This window comes from Protomyctophum bolini (assembly GCF_963924005.1).
Source record: "Protomyctophum bolini genome assembly, chromosome: 22".
In the NCBI taxonomy this organism is placed as follows: Eukaryota; Metazoa; Chordata; class Actinopteri; order Myctophiformes; family Myctophidae; genus Protomyctophum; species Protomyctophum bolini.
Window position 1 is genome coordinate 16,819,133 of NC_137883.1, and position 16,804 is coordinate 16,835,936.

A 16,804-nucleotide genomic window follows, 5' to 3' on the forward strand; every position below is an offset into this window, starting at 1 on the left:
CTATGTGTGTCTCTATGTATGTAAGTCTGTTCAGAGTATGACCCATTGACCCCTGCAGATGATTGGGGTCGCATTCGGGTCACACACTGACGAGCAGCTGGGTAAATCACACAGAGCAGCATTCACACACACATACGGTACAAGCACGGGCACACAGAGAGAGAGAGAGAGAGAGAGAGAGAGAGAGAGAGAGAACCTGCACCGTTCAGTTGACACGGGTGTGATTTTTATTTGAGACAGACAGCAGGAGAGCTTAGAGTTAAGACAGTGTATAGAGAGTAGAGACGTGACATACAGTAGGAATTTAAGCTTAGAGGGAGACAGTGTAGGAGAGAGACAGAATTGCATCTATGTGTTTGTCAGTATATGTGTGTGCGCGTGCATGCGCGTGCGTGCGTGCGTACATCTGCATTGATGGGGTCACTATGAAGGACAGCAGGGGGTCTTGGCTGACCGCCTGGTGACCACCATGTCCTCTATACCCTCTGTTTCTCTCTGTGTGTCTGTGCTCCCTGAGGACCAGCTCCAGCTCCAAGAACAGTGCTTTGCTCGAGGGCCATGGCAGGAGTGTGTTCCAGGCAACAAAGTCTTATACACACCTATATGCCTGAAGAAGGTCTTTGACCGAAACGTTGCCTAAATAAAGTTCGTATTGCAAATGCAGACAGTGGTCTTCTGTGCAGGAGTGTGTTCCAAACATGAATGACTTTAAGATTACACTTAGTAAAAGTCATCTTGGGTTCAGGGTTAGGATTATGCATCAAGGAGAGTGTGTCAAGCTTTAGGATTGGGGTTGGGGTTGAAGCTTGGGTTAAAAATGGCAACATTAATGGTTCAAATTGATTTCCCCAATGTGGATAGTAATACGATTGTGTGTGTGTGTGTGTGTGTGTGTGTGTGTGTGTGTGTGTGTGTGTGTGTGTGTGTGTGTGTGTGCATACGTGTTGTTTACAGTATAAAAGCAGGTTCATACATGTGTGTATGAGTGCAGCAGAGATGTGTGTGATTAGTTAGATCTTAAAACAACATAAAGGCTCCGGTGGCCACGGAGGCTGTGGGTTGGAATCCACCAAGGTATCGGGTGTCTATATGCAAACACAATTGGCCCATGTTCCGGCGAAGCTGACATTGTTCATTGCTCATACTCCTATGGGCTGGGGAGGCACCTGTCTGTACAGGATGAAGGCCCTACATCCTCCTGGTGGGGGCTCCTCACTGGCATGTGAGTCAGTAGGATGCAACAGCACATCCTCCCGGTGGAGGCTCTGGCAGGTTAGTCAGTAGGTAGTAGTAGTGACAACACAGAAATGTGTGCGGGGGGGGGGGGGGGGGCTTCAACCTGCGTGTCCTGAGTCCTGATCAATATCTGTAGAAGACTAAAATGTCCCAGTTTTCAACATTCACGACCAACTTTGTCATTGTCATCATTGTCTCTCAGTGTGTCATTTCAAAGTAAATGACACACATAAAACAATCAGCTTCATTACCGGGCGCTTTGCGGAGAACAAAGGACAGGAAGACAGATAACATAGAGTCTAATAAAGGCGTGGTCACTGGTCTACCTGTCCAAGCTTAAGGTATAAATAGATGGTGAGTTACTACGTGTGCAGTGAGTGAATGTGCAGAAAGTCACAATGGTAGCTGCACAATAAAGACTGGCTGCTTGTGTGTGTAACAGTGTAAAAATAGTGAGTCAGAGTGTTAATTTTAGAATGTACAAATGGACAAAATGACTTTCAACTTGTTTCAAGGTTCAGAAATGATCAAGCTTCAAAGATACATGCAGTGTTCTTTGTGTATACTCTCTGGCCCTGGACGCTGGGGCCGTGCCTGCTGAATCTGGACATTATTTGCATATTTTCCAGAATGCACTTTGGGTCACAGGGAATGTGTAGTTGTTTACCTATAGTTATTTGAATATGGGGATGCATAATTAGGCCTTTTATCCATGTCGAGTCAAACAATCTTTGCTGTTCCGAGGGTCCTCGGCACAAAGTATTTTTCAGATGGAGGTCCGCAGCCAAATACATCATTTTGGGGGTCCTTGACATGAAAACATTTGAGGACCACAGGGCTAGGCTAATCATCACGCTTTGTCATACGATTTGGAATATTCTTTGAAACATTGTAACAGCTCAAATCTTGTATGGGGTTCCCTGGCACTACATGTCTTCGGACGGGGGTCCATGTTCATTTGGGGGGTCCTCCTTGACATACAAAAGTTTGAGAACCACTGAGTTAAAGATGCTCCCTGCAGCATGCTACACGGAATGCAAGAGTGTGCCAACAGCCATAGAAATGTGTGGCTGATTAGAAACACTTATGTACTCAGCAGGCCTGCCAGCTGATTACAGCTGGGGCGTATGACTTCCATGTCCTGTATCAACTAACAAGATGCTTCATTTAGTCCCATTTAGCATTGAAGTGCAAATACTGTATATATATGACCCATCGTTGATGGTCATACAAATACTGTACCACAATATGACCCATCCTTGATGGTCATACAAATGCAGCTTCAGATATCTTGTGTTTTCTTTTCATTTTTTTTAATGTTAATGCAGTCTCTTCTCTGCGAGATTTAGTTGTTTTGAACGCAGATGCCTGGTGTCTAAGCCTGACTTGAGACTAAAAGGCATTTCCCAAGAATAAATATCCCCAAATAAGGCCAGCAGAACTGCTCAGTAGCTCTGTGTGTGTGTGTGTGTGTGTGTGTGTGTGTGTGTGTGTGTGTGTGTGTGTGTGTGTGTGTGTGTGTGTGTGTGTGTGTGTGTGTGAGTGACTGTTTCTTGTGCGTGCGTTGATTCTCACTCAGTAATATTCCAGCTGAAATTCATTACCCCGTCAACAGTAATAACCAAACAGAATAGCTGAACCAACAGAGCAGACTGGCTAAAAAGAACATACTTCTCTAAATCAAGCCCAGACCCCGTTACAGGAGCAACACAGGTGGGCTTGGGGTCTGCTTCTAATGCCCTCTCACTTACAGTACTCTAAATCCTGTTAAAATATGTTAATGGCCTGTTAACTTATTGTGCACATTCCCCATTGCAGCTAATGAAGACTTACCCATACTCCCATACCTGCCTTTCTTACCTACCTTGCAAGTGGCAACTGCATTTTTTTTATCGTACATTTTTGTGATTTATTTATCATCGCTGTCGGGTGGAAACCTCGTTATGTTCAAAACTGTTACTTTTCAGGGTTAAAATAAATATCAAAATAAGAATATCTACAAGCACATATCTCTGCTACTTTTGATGTTTTTGTGTGACACTATAGATAAAGTAGAGTGTTAATGTATCAATATTTTTTTACTATATTGTTATTAGTACAGTCTCGCTGAACATGCCAGAGCAGCACACCATAATTTCTCTGCTTGGCAAATAAACCCTCTTGAATCTTGAATGCAGGAGGAAAAAAACAACAGCTCCATTTTTACACTCTCAGGGATAAACAGAACAGTCAGGTCGTTGAAGTGACAAATGAACCTCTAACCCTGGCATAGTCAGTGCCATGCTCTGCCAGTGGCACGGATTCATAAAAGACCCTTTGACGTCATCTGGTGCGCTCTGAATCCCCCAGAGACGTCCCACACAGCGACGCGCTTGTCTACCCTCCACTGTCCAGCTCCTATCCATTCAAACGGAATGGCGGCGTGCCTGTATGACTGGTCTCTGAGACACACAAACACGCAACGCAGGGCCTCGCTGGGTTGGTGGGTGGTGGGTGCACACCAGCCCTGACAGTATGGCTGGTGTGCAGTAGGGCTGTCACGATCACCACCTTCTACTTGACGATTCATTGTCATACAAATAATTCATTGTCATACAAATAATTCATTGTCATACAAATAATTCATTGTCACTTCTGAATACAAATATAAGTAGGCCTACATCTCTGTTTGCCTTTTAGGCTTCGTAAACCAAAATTGCACGTGACAGGGTAGATATGACAAATAACTTGAGGCCGATTCTAGTACAAAATGCCTTCTAAATCAGTAGTTCTCACACTTTCAAGATTAAAAAAGAAATAGCAGATGTACAAGCTTGCAGCGCAGCACCAAGTGACATGCTGTGTGACCTACTCTTTAATACGCTAACGCTAACAAAACTAAAATGACACAGATGCTTTCCTGGTTTTAATGGGTTAAAGAGGTGACGGTGTTGGTTGGTACCAAACTGGAGCTTGTACAAAGAGAAGTATTGTATGCAAGACACAGGTTAGCAAGCTAATGTTAGCTAACGTTAGTTACTGTTGTGGGAAGGACTTGGAGGACAAACCAGGTGATATCAAACTGTCCTCGTCAATCTCTTTCATTATACACAGTAAAAATACAGTTAGAATACGTGTTAAATAGCTCTATATATGTTTGTTCAGTAACAGGGGTCTTTCCAGTTCTTTAGAAAACAGAAATACATTTTCAGGTTGAGATAAACAATTTCAGTAACAAGGAACTCATGCTTGTTGCATGCAGGAAGTAGGCCTAATTTTGGAAATGGAAGTAATGAAACAAAGAAATCAGCACTCTAAATTGGAATTGGAAGGAACACCATCAAATTTAAGCTGATGAATGGGTTCTCTCTCCTGACTGGAATTCCTGACTGGAAGTCTGATTGATTCACTTATGCCCTGCAATATACTTTGTTGTACAATGTCGGCATGCAATCTACAAGCTCACAACGCATCGCCTTGCGACACATTGTGAGTTTATGTTTTTTTAAATATCGTAATCGAGGTAAAGGTTCGTGCTATATATTAGATTATATATATATATATTGATTTGAAGTCCTACCCCGAAGAGAGCACTTTGGAACCAAATGGACCCTTATACGGATCTTTGAAGTTAAAGGACCACTTCGCCACTTTTCAACCTATCTTCATATAATTAGTCCTCACTAATGTTCATGATAAAATAGCACATTTTTGTCCTATTTAGTCTGTGTCGCATGGGAGGGCATCATCAATGGGGAATCCAAGCTATTAGAAACTGCAGTCTTTCTATTCCTCAAAAGTTGCAATACGAAAATGGAAGCCATCGTTCTCATGATAATAATAATAATTAAAAAAAAAAATATATATATATATATATATATATATATATATATATAATTATTATTATTATTATTTTATCTTGTTAAAAAATAATCTGCTGGTGTCACTGGTGGACGGGTTTCTGAACTGTCCACAGCCCTCCTATGAGACACAGTGGTGATGTGGTCCTTTAACAACGTAAAAGTAGAGACTGCTGGATGGATAATAATATGGTAGCAGGAGACAGGAGTCCAATGAGAAGCCACTCGGCACTCTATCATATCCTGACAGCCGTGACCCTTTGATTGGCCTTTAGTAGGCAAGGCAGGGCAGGGGACAGAGGAGGGCAAAAAAGACAGGTCAGAGAGAGAGAGAGAGAGAGAGAGAGAGAGAGAGAGAGAGAGAGAGAGAGAGAGAGAGAGAGAGAGAGAGAGAGAGAGAGAGACAGAGAGACAGAGACAGAGAGTAGGAGAGAAACAGGTCATGTGAGAGAGGGAGACAGGAGTTGACGGACGGGCGGACAGACAGACAGACATGACAGAGAGACAGCCTTGAAGACCCTTTGCTTAAACTTGACACAGGGCGACAGAAGATTAAATAAAACCTTCCAAGCCTCAAGAACACATACAAAAAAGAAAGAAATTCTGTGTCACATTTTTCACATTCTTGTTCTATTTTCTCTAGACATTTGGCCTCCATCCCAGAACAACTTCTATGCATACCAGACCTGACTGTCTCTTATTTGCTTTTATTTTTTAGCAGATGCTCTCATCCAGATAAAATTTAGTTAGACTCAAACAGTCAACAGTGACTGTCTTGTTGTCTGCAACTGCCTGTCTTAAGAGGTTAATCATAGCTGCCACTGTACCTGTACTTTGCCCGTATTTTAATCTCATCTATACTCTGTTACAAGTACAAGTCCCACATTCAAAATGTACTGTAAACGTATGGCACCAAAATATTACCAAAATGAAAAGTAGTCATTGTGCAGAATGTCCCATTTTTCTACTTGCCCAACGTGCAAGTGCCTCTGAGACGACCAGTACACCCCAAAATACATACATCAATAATATGATCTATTACATTGCATTACCCACACTGTACATAATTCAGTGTCCATATCAACGGGTAAGGATTACTAAGGACTAGTATTATCTAAATTCCAATTTCCACTGTGACTGCAAGCTGACATGTGTGACATAGCAGGGCAAAGTAAACAAATAACAGCCAGGGATCAGGTGAACATCATACATGAACTAAGCTGTAATTATCTACTATGTCATATGAAAGATGATGTCATTTGTGCTCATTCAAAGATGAAGGGTTGAAAAATACTTTAAAACAACATTTCGGTTATTTCTTAATGATAAAGATTTCTTTGCTTTCCTGGCACAAACGGGCGGGCGGCATAGATAACCAAAGAAGATTAAATAAATAACATTGATTTCGGCATCTGCCAAATTGTTATGTTATCGGTATCTGCCAAGAATTTCACAATCCATTGAGAGGGAGTGAGAGAGAAGATGGGAAGAGTAACACACACAAGGAGGCACATGGACACCAGTGTTGCCATGTCCACTTATTATAAGCTTGTTTCCAAAGTGTATAGTTGCTTCACTGCTTATATTATAATTACCCTATGCATGTACCGTAGTTTATTATTTAAACCAGTGGTTCATAAATATTTTCATGTCATGGACCGCCACGTTAATATTCGTCCCTAACCGCCATCTGAAAATATTTTGGGCCAGGGAGCCCTGTACCAGATTTGTGCCGTTGGAATGTAATGTAAAATATTCCACATTTTATTTCAAGATTTGTTTGGAAATCTACAAGCTTATAAATGGTCTATTTTCAACTAGACGACATAATCAGTATATAGGTTTAAATTGCTCATGTGATGATCGATATATAGTCACTTCTTTTGGGCTTGTTTCCCAACACCTGATTGCTTATTTCTCTCACAAGTTCTGCAAACACTGATGGACACACAGATGGAGGGAAGCCAATTCAGTTCAATTTTATGAAAGTGTCAAATCACAACAAGTTGTCTCAAGACACTATAGCAGAGACCCGATATTGTCCCATCCTGAGCAAGCAATTTTTGTGTGGAGGGAGAGATCGAGGTGGGAAACCCCTCAGGCAACACCACCTGATATGGGCTTAACTGGAAAGATCAGAAAACACTGCACAGTAATGAAGTGTGAGGTTTAAGGTTCAAGGCAAGCATGATAGATTTGCACCCGTGCACTGTGATGTTGAAGGCTCAAATCAATGTCAAAGTCTCTCCTACACTGTCTGTCTGCAGCTTCCCTACTGTCTGTCTTTCCTATGTATGTCTCTCTCATCTTTCCCACTGTCCGTCTTTCTGTCTCTCCTACAATGTCTCCATATCCCTCCGCTTTCTATACTGTCTGTCTCTCCTATAGTCCTACACTGTCTCTCTCAGCTTTCCTATAGTCCTACTGTCTGTCTGTCTGTCTGTCTGTCTGTCTGTCCTCCTACTATGTCTCCCTCACAGTTTTCTATACTGTTTGTCTCTCCTGCACTGTCTCTCTTTCCTTGGCAGTCTCCCTCTCAGCTTTCCTTACTGTCTGTCCTACACGGTCTCCCTCTCAATAAGGAATATTTGAGTGCACACTCATAAGTTACAGTGGCAACACAGGAAGAATAGGCTGCACAGATTTTCATAATACACACACTTTTCATATGACAAATTCATATTTTCCACTTATAGCCTATGTAGGCTGTATCCCACCTAATATTTATGTGTTCCAAAATGTAACTATTTGACTGGTAGGCTACTTTAAGGAGAGCTGGTGGTAACCTATACCTCCTGGCTGACCAAAGGCCAATACAAAAATGTCACTATATAGGTCCATCTTGGAGACAAATAATCATGTTTTTTGTTAAATAATTACAGACAGTCACAGTAGTGTCTCGTGAGAGTGATAGGCCTGACAGTGTCAATTGTCAACTGTAACTTTTCAACTATATTCCTCCACCTGTTCGTCTGTCTCTTCTTACCTTGGAGATGATCAGCGGCTCTCCGTGCTCCAGACCCCCTTTCAGGGTGAAGCCCCAGGGGGCTCCGCCCTGCAGCCGGGCTTCGACCAACACGGAGCCGTCTGTCCGGAGCACCACCGCCGAGCTGGCCGTCGCCGGGCCGGGGTCATCGTCATCCAGATCCATCCCCGACCCATCTGTCCGGAGGAGCACCGAGGTGCCGCCGCCGCTGCACCGGTCCATCCCCCGCCCCGTGCCCGGGGACGGGAGCGCTCAACGTCGGGTCCCTAACTGCAGCAGGCAGGGTCGAGACTTCCTCAATCCATGAAGTGAGGAGAAAAAATGTTTTAAATAAGTTACGGACGTAACTTGTAAAAACTTTTTACGGGCATGTAATGTAGGATTTCCGAGGTTCCGCCGTCGCTTTGTAATCCCCACACAGTGAGACAAGAGAGCAGGAGGATAATCCGAGAATAATGCGATTCATATCCTTCTTGTTGGTGTTAAAACGAGATTTACGATCCGCCGGCTAGCTGCAAAGTGCACCGCGCTTGGCTGGGCTGGTTGCCCCGCGGCGTTCCAAAGTAGGTAGGCTACACATAACACATTAGTATACATTAACTACTGGCGTTCAACAAAACCCCAACTTCACTTCACTTCTGTTACCCCCTCTCTCTCTCTCTCTCTCTCTCTCTCTCTCTCCCTCCCTCTCTTCCGAAATCATTTTAGCATCACAATAGGATTTGCTCCAATTCACTGAGCGAGGAGAAAGGAGAATGGGCAGACAGAGAGAGTGAGACAGGTCGAGAGAGAGAGAGAGAGAGAGAGAGAGAGAGAGAGAGAGGACAGGTCGAGAGAGAGGGGACGGGGGGCGGGGGGCGAGAGGGGGTGGGAGGGGGAGAGATTCAGGGATTAGGTCAATTTGCCACGCAAACTGAAAAGTTTCGGCCAGCGGTTTTTGGCTTTAGAAAGCGTGCAGAGTGACTTTTACACTTTTAAATGTTTAGTCTTCCCCTCTACTTAATTTCTGTCTAATCACAACTGGATATAGAGATATAACAGACAGCTTGTGAATGTCCAAGTCTGTGGTGAAAACTGACAGTAAATACATTTTTACAAGACTACAAGTGTAAAACTGTAAATATAGCCTACAAGTTTGAATTTATTGAATTTGTGGATTTTGAGCAAGGCACAATGTCCGATACATTTCGATACTTGGGTCTTCAAGAGGGTCTTAAAGTGATATAAAATGGGCCATTATGCATAATGACTACTTTTAAATTAGGTTCTGTAGCTAAATTATTGAGAAGTTTGTCTTTACTGCAGGTGGAAGAATGCATGAGTAGCCTTGAGTGTCAGAGTGAGTGCCTACTTACTTTCTGTTGTGCTGTGTGTGTGTGTGTGTGTGTGTGTGTGTGTGTGTGTCATAGTGGTTACATGCATCTAAATTCCATTCCGCTGGTGTGAGGCAGATTAAAGATGTGAAAGGTAGTTGTGTCACTGTTTCCTGCATTCAACAGGAAATTGTGTTTGTGTAGAGTAGACGTATGACAAAGCTGGATGCAGCACAGTGGATTCAAACCCACAATCTCTGTGTTGGTGGTCACTGGTCAGGCACTTTACCACATGCACTATGGAGCGCACGACTATGACTATTATCAATACAAAAGATGCTCTTTTTAAATTGTCCAAATCAACAGGGATACCAATCCGGTGAATACAAGTCATGTATAACAGGCCTACAGGAAGGACAAAAGGAAAACTCACGAACTAATACACAAAATGCAATGTACTGAGGTATTTCAGATGCAAAATATATAGGGAACAGGAACTGTAATCCGCAGACAGACTGAGATGCAAAAATAATGATCAATAAGGAAGATAATAGAGTTTCTGGCCTTGCCAGCCCATACATCCAAACAGAAATCTGATCATCTAATTGCAATAAACAACATTAAAATCACTTAGCTACTCATGCACTTTGCCACTCGATTTGCTACTCACTTTATGCATGCGCATACCCTCTATATGGAATAGGTGTTCCAAAGGTAATCTGGTTTCATGGGAATATCGTGCAGATGCACCCGCTCTCAAAGATCAGAAATGATAAACCAGTTTTTCTCAAACCTTTTCATCTCAAGGATCCTCAAATGAAATGTATTTGGCCGCAACATATTTTCTCCATACAAGACTAGCAGCTGCTTACAACGTAGGCCTATCACATGGATATTTTCAAATAGCTGATGTATATAGGGTAAAGTGGTAACTGATTTTGATGCTATATTAAATAATTTTGCTGGCTGCTGGGGACCACCTGGACCACACTCAAGGACCCCTGGGGGTCCCCAGACCCCCACCAAGGACCCCTGCTCTATAAGAAATATGTACAACAATGTGCAATCAGGATTTTATTGTGATGTGATATAACATATTGTCCAGCCTAAGGCCAATGCTCATAAGATGCACGATTTATCCTTCAGGAAATTGCTGCAAAAACCACAGTTGGGTAAATGTAAGTATCCTAAGTAGTAAGAAATAGCACATGAATGAGAAGAACATAAACAATATCCTAAAAATCACAAACAATATAAAAATAATTCAGAGGAGTACGAATGGCTAATAATATAAATAATACATTTTAATTTGGGTATTATGCCAAATCCTTGGCCTGCAGGAGAAAATAGAAGAACTGCTAGAAGAAGCACTGAGATGTTTTACTTAAGTTAAAGTATCAATACCACAATGTAGAAAAACAAAACGTACTTAAAGTACAAACATAAAAGTAGTCATTGCGCAGAATGTCCCATTTCAAAATGTATAAAAATACTTCAAAATTGTACTTAAGTAGTAACAGTACTTGAGTAGATTCCACCACACACATGCCAACATTTGCCTCCTGTTTCTTACCATGGTTATATGTATAATTGCGAACGCAGTGAGCACTTACTATGAGACCTAGCAGATCATGTCTGTCTGTCTGTGTGTGTGTCTGTCTGTCTGTGTGTCTGTCCCGCTATCCAAATATGGAGTGTGTTGCATCAGCAATCACTCAGCTCCATATATGGGCACAAAAGGGGCCAGGTCCACTCAGCTCCATATATGGGCACAAAAGGGGCACCATATAAGGAGTCCCCAAAGCAGCTATACGTCCAAAACCCAAATATGTACGAGCTGCGTTCGCTTCCCGCGTTTGCGCGTCTTACTCGTATATTTGTGAGAGATCACAAATCAGCATTCCAGTATTCTGCAATTTCTGCCACATCCTAAAAGCATAATTTGCAATGTTCCACCGTTTGAGAGTGCTGCTACTGTATGTATATGCACCCATTCCACATTATATGCCTACTATTTTATCACCACTGACATGGCAACGTCATTGTGGACAATAAAGTGTCTCTGAGGTGTAAAGCAAGGCAGTAATACACACCAGTCACTGTTAGGGAGAGCACCGTTGTTATGTCATCACAATTGCCATGGCAACCGGACACAGCAGAAGGGTGTTAAGTGATGTTTGTGAGGCTGCAAGACAGAACGATAATGAGAGAGAGTATGTGTGTGAGAGAGAATAAGAGTGAATAAGAGACACATTTGTTTGTATGAGTGAGAAAAGTGTGTGTGTGTGTGTGTGTGTGTGTGTGTGTGTCCTCATAAATGTTGGTCTTAATCCACTGCAAGTGAAACGATGAACATTGATGCTATGAAACAACTATTTATTAGAGTTGTTCCGATACCGATACTGGTATCGGCTACTCGGAACTGGCCCCGATACTTTGACCGGGGACCAAAACATCCAATTGACACTATTCTGAACGAATGCAACGGGAGCAAGTCTGACCCAACACTGCAGCAAATCGCCAAAAACAGCCGATCTACAAGCATAAATGACAACTGACTAGTGTAGATCGGAGTTCCATTTGCATATATGAGAAAAAAGGGGTAAAATAAGTGGTTACTCAACAAAAATAAAAAGTACTCATATCGGTACTCGGTACTCGGTTTAATAAAAATTTAAATACTCGTACTACTTTTTTATCGGGACAACTCTACTATTTATATAATATATAATAAAGTCCAAAGTACCAACTTCGATCACAGACACTCAAGTGTTAAGAGGTTTTGTTCGAATCGCTTTTTAATACTTTTTTTAAATACAGTTTTGCTTACTTCAACAACAACAACAACAACAGATGTGCTGAATGTATGAGTGTGCCAAATGTGTTTGGAATAAACTCCACAGACATCTAATGACTGGATACATACTGCACAAACATGCACATGCTCGCATGCATACACACACGATTGCGCAAACAAAATGATAGTCTAGCTGCAGCTGAAACAGTTGACCAGGGGTTTTCTGTCTGCATCTGTGTCCTGTATGGGCCTGTCACAGATGACCTCACTGTGTAGCAATCCCCTCCATACACTCTCTCTACTGTAAACACATCATGTACTGCTTCTGAAGGAGAGGTCATGTGCATATCGGTGTGTTTCACACAGCCCCATTTTGTCTGAGGATCATTTCAAATGTATGGTTAGCAATTCTTGAGGGGCACTATAGCCCCTCCTATGTCCAGCTTTGAGAGTCTGTGTAAACACAAACATTGAAGGCAAAAGTGTGTACTAAACACAATTTAAGTGACGACGCAAATTGTGATTGGCCAGAATGAGATGAAGTCGATGACGTATGATGATAACTTCACACACACACTTCACACAGGTGTGATTTTTTTAATGTCCAGCTTTTGGTGTGTCCCACTGGGAGGAGACACCGGGGCAGCCCAAGGCGCAGATGGAGGGATCACATCGACTCACTGGCCTTGGAACGCCTCGGAAGGAAGTTACTAATGTTGCTCTCCTTCACCTGGGGTAATGTCTCATTCCCTACTACTTGGACTGTACAATCCATCGGTTTCCTGCTGAGAAGAGAACCATGACCTCAGATTTGAAGATGCTGATCCTCATCCCAGCCGCCGTACACTCAACTGTGAACTTCATTCAGCATAATGATTGAGTAGGCTACCGGTACTTTTACTTTTAAGTACATTTTGATTACTTTCTATTTCTAACTTCTTTCTTGTCCCGAATATAGTTCAAGATGAGCTCATTTGTGGAAAAAGAACATTGCATGTCAAATAATCTAGTCCCTGATTCAGGCGAATAGGGTATAGGTATCTTGATACTTTTACTTTAAAAATGTGAGTAGCCTACTTTTTCCATCACTGAGACTGAAAAAAAACCTAAAGGACTGGGCAATAGAGAGGCAGAGGGTCGAAAATATATAGCCTACCAATATCTGTCAACGATTTTTATGTTTGTTTCTTAAAACAACAACAACATATATCGTATTGCAAAGTTGCAATTGATTGACTGATTGTTTTATTTCACACAATGCAAATATATGTTTCCCATGCCAAAAGGCCTGCTTGATTGAATTGCATGAATTCACGTAACATAACCAGACAAAAGCCAAACTTCAAACTTGCCAAAGTAACCCCCCTGGACAAGAAAGGGAGCTAATTTGAAAAAATCTCACCTGTGTCTTGCAACTCTGAGGGGGTCCCCAGTGGGTCCCCGGAACTTCCAGACCCACATAGGAACGCGTCCAGGGTGCCGCCCCAGTTCCGGCGAGCCGTCCCGCGTCCGAAACGGTCGAGAAATGACAGTTACTGTGTGGGGGGATAATGGGATTAGCATTTAGCAGACACCTCCCCCCCCTCTCTGTAATTAGCAGGCAACAGTGCAACACTATCTCTCTCTGTTTCTAGCACAACAGCGCCACATTTGCCCCTACTGGTACTCTAAACATAGGGGGACAGATATTTTTTTACAGTCTATGGAAGGTACAGACAGGTACGTGGACATAGGGACATTGCTGTTCCTTGGAGTGGTTGCACCACTCAAAAGATGGTCTATGCTCTATGTCTATGGTCTGAGTATGAACAGGTTGAAAACACACAACACGCCGATTAGATCTCTGCTGCCCTCTTGTGGTTTCCAACTGTAGATGCCCTGGTTTTTATGTGAGCATGGGTATTTTTACCTTAGTCTCCTACTCTCCTTTATAACTGCCACTGGTAATATTCAGGCTCTTTGTCATACGGAATCATACGGAACGGTCACGTCACGTGTAGTCCGGAATATAACTATAAATTGTAAAACACATTATGATATGATGATGAATGATAATGATAGAAAATAAATGCTATTTCTGGGAGATGTTTTGTGTGTCTGCCTTCCCCTTGTGATATCAGGTAAAAGCAAACACCCTGCGTACCGGTATGTCTTGCAGCCGGGTTGCCATTCCTCTTATTATACGTGACTTTGGTTTTGGTGTTTTGCTTGAAATATCGGCAGGTGCAGGTTTTTTTCCTTGGGCTTGTTTAATCCAAAGTTATATTCCTAAATGTTGTTCTATATCAGTGGTTCTCAAACATTCAGCAAATTAATGCATCTGTCTGCAGACCCCCCACCCCCCTTCTGAAAATATGTTATGGCATGGCAGGGACAAGATACAAGATATAATTTGTGTTTCGAACATATTCGCCATTTTCTTCAAGATTCTTATTTGATTTTATCAAAACAAAATGTATGTATAAAGGGCTCCTGCCGAGTCGCTTCTTTTGGGCTTTTTCTTTTCATAGACCTGGCAACACTGCTTGTGATCAGCTGACCAGCTCTGATCAGCTGACCAGATGTTCTGTCACAAACTCCATTATCAGGACAGGATTATTATTCCAACGCCACAGAGTAAATACGGCACTGAACGAACCCCACTTCTTCAAGACAACAATATAGGAATATGTTTCAGTAGACCCTCGTCAACACCTGGTAATATCCATCCTCTATTCACTACTAGTAGTATTTGGTGTTTTTGTTGTATTTGCTAACCTCCGAAGCCTCGACATTGCAGGTGTATTATTTAAAGGTCCAACGTTTTGACCACTTCAATAGCGCATCCTCTCTTCTCCAGACTGTTCATTTGGGTGCAAACATCAAACGTAAAAACGCATTTATTCAATTAATCCAAGCGGTTGCGTTGTTGATTATTATTAACGTATGGTTTGAATTTGAAACAAGAAACCTTAGCCCTGAATAGCGTTAGCTTCGCTAGCCTCCTTGGCTGGCGCGGCTGGACCACCAGTGTGACCTGACCAGTCATGTATGACAGCTTGGTAAGGCTTTCTTCCCCCTCCCCCCAAAAAAAATCCATGTTATGTGGCCGTGGACCCCCATTTGAAAAGAGTGTATGCCAGGGCCCCCCATAGGATAATATTTATCAACATGTGTCTAAATATCTCCCCATTGAGCTCACACTCACATCACGTTAGTGAACTTGTGGACCTGCTATTTTCGAAAAGATAAAACGCACAAGGCATAAGTGTAAACTGTTGTTCATCTTGGTGGGGAGTCTGGGGACCCCTGGGGGTCGGACCCCACTATGAGAATCACTGATGTTTGATGTAACACCCTGTCTAAAATAACCTTAACTAATAAGCCAATAATGCAACACAATGCAGTGGTTAACATTTGAATGGTGCATGGCTGTGTGTGTTAGGCCGACATACTGTAGGAGCCTCTTTAGTTGGACTGACTCACTATAGGCCCCTTGGAAAATACATTTTCATGGAGGTAGGGTCCCAGGTCTTCCCGACCCATCCCCCATGTCACCATATGGTCCTCAAATAAGGTACAATCAATATCTGATTGTGTCAGTATGTCACTTCAGCAGCTGGACCTCAGCAGAAAGACTGATTAAACAGTCAGCATGTTGCTTGTGCCAGTGCTAATTAATCTTACAGGATGCACTGTAGCACAATCTTATCTAAGTACTATCTAGTACAATTTAACCCAGACTGTACAAATGTACCGTAACACAATTATTTGGTTACATTTGTATGCTCTGAGACACAAATGGATAAATGAGGATTCATTCTACTGGTTGTTAGTTATTTAATTTTTATCTGTCTCAGTGTCTCTGTGTGTGGGAGCATCTACGGTAGATGAGATACTGGGGAAAAGGAATGCTTAATACTATTTTTCCTATCAGGCATCTAGGGTTGCAATTCTCTTTATTCAGACCGCAGCCATCTTGCCAGCAAGGTGATACCTAGGTGACACTTCCCATAGACAGCCCATTCATCCAAACAGAAAAGTCCTCTCTAATTATATTAAACAACGTCAAAATCACCAACATTGCAGCTGTACAGTAGGGAAAGCTTGAATTATCCTCATCAATTTCTTGACAGGAAGTAGCTCATAAAATGTTTTATTAAACAAAAACTTTACAGATTGAAAGAGGATAATTCAAGCTTTCCCTGCAGCTGCAATGTTGGTGATTTTGACGGCTTTTAATATAATTAGAGAGACTTTTCTATTTGGATGAATGGGCTCTCTATGGGAAGTGTCACCTAGGTATCACCTTGCTGGCAAGATGGCTGCAGTCTGAAATTCTGAATAGAGAATACCAACGCTTGACAGTCCATACATCCAAACAGAAAAGTCAGCTCTGATTGCATTAAACAACGTTAAACTCACCAACATTGCAGCTGTACGGAAAGCTTGGATTATCCTCTCTGTTTCTGCAAGTTTTTGTTTTATAAAAATGTTATAACTCGTGAGCTACTTTTTTTGTCAATATATTCTGTGCAGTTGATTATTTTTGTAAGTGTTAAGAGTTTGGAAGTGCTTGTTGGAATTGGAAATCACTCAGTGGTCCTACATACCACCTGCACATAATGCAGGAGGCAGCAGGACATGGCACAAC

At 42.2% G+C, this 16,804-nt stretch overlaps 2 protein-coding genes across 2 annotated transcripts in view; one reads left to right on the forward strand and one right to left on the reverse strand.

The window, feature by feature from the left end:
- shroom3 (shroom family member 3) overlaps nucleotides 1-8,687 on the reverse strand; it is a 71,756-nt gene extending 63,069 nt beyond the window's left edge. Inside the window, exon 1 of the mRNA XM_080755585.1 lies at nucleotides 8,062-8,687. Within this exon, the coding sequence (XP_080611711.1) occupies nucleotides 8,062-8,283 (222 nt within the window). The 5' untranslated portion in view covers nucleotides 8,284-8,687. The remainder of the gene's footprint in view (nucleotides 1-8,061) is intronic.
- Nucleotides 8,688-14,739: 6,052 nt separating this feature from the next.
- Nucleotides 14,740-16,804, forward strand: part of wdr7 (WD repeat domain 7) — a 120,372-nt gene continuing 118,307 nt past the window's right edge. Inside the window, exon 1 of the mRNA XM_080756100.1 lies at nucleotides 14,740-14,868. The gene's annotated coding sequence lies outside the window, so the exon portion shown is untranslated. The remainder of the gene's footprint in view (nucleotides 14,869-16,804) is intronic.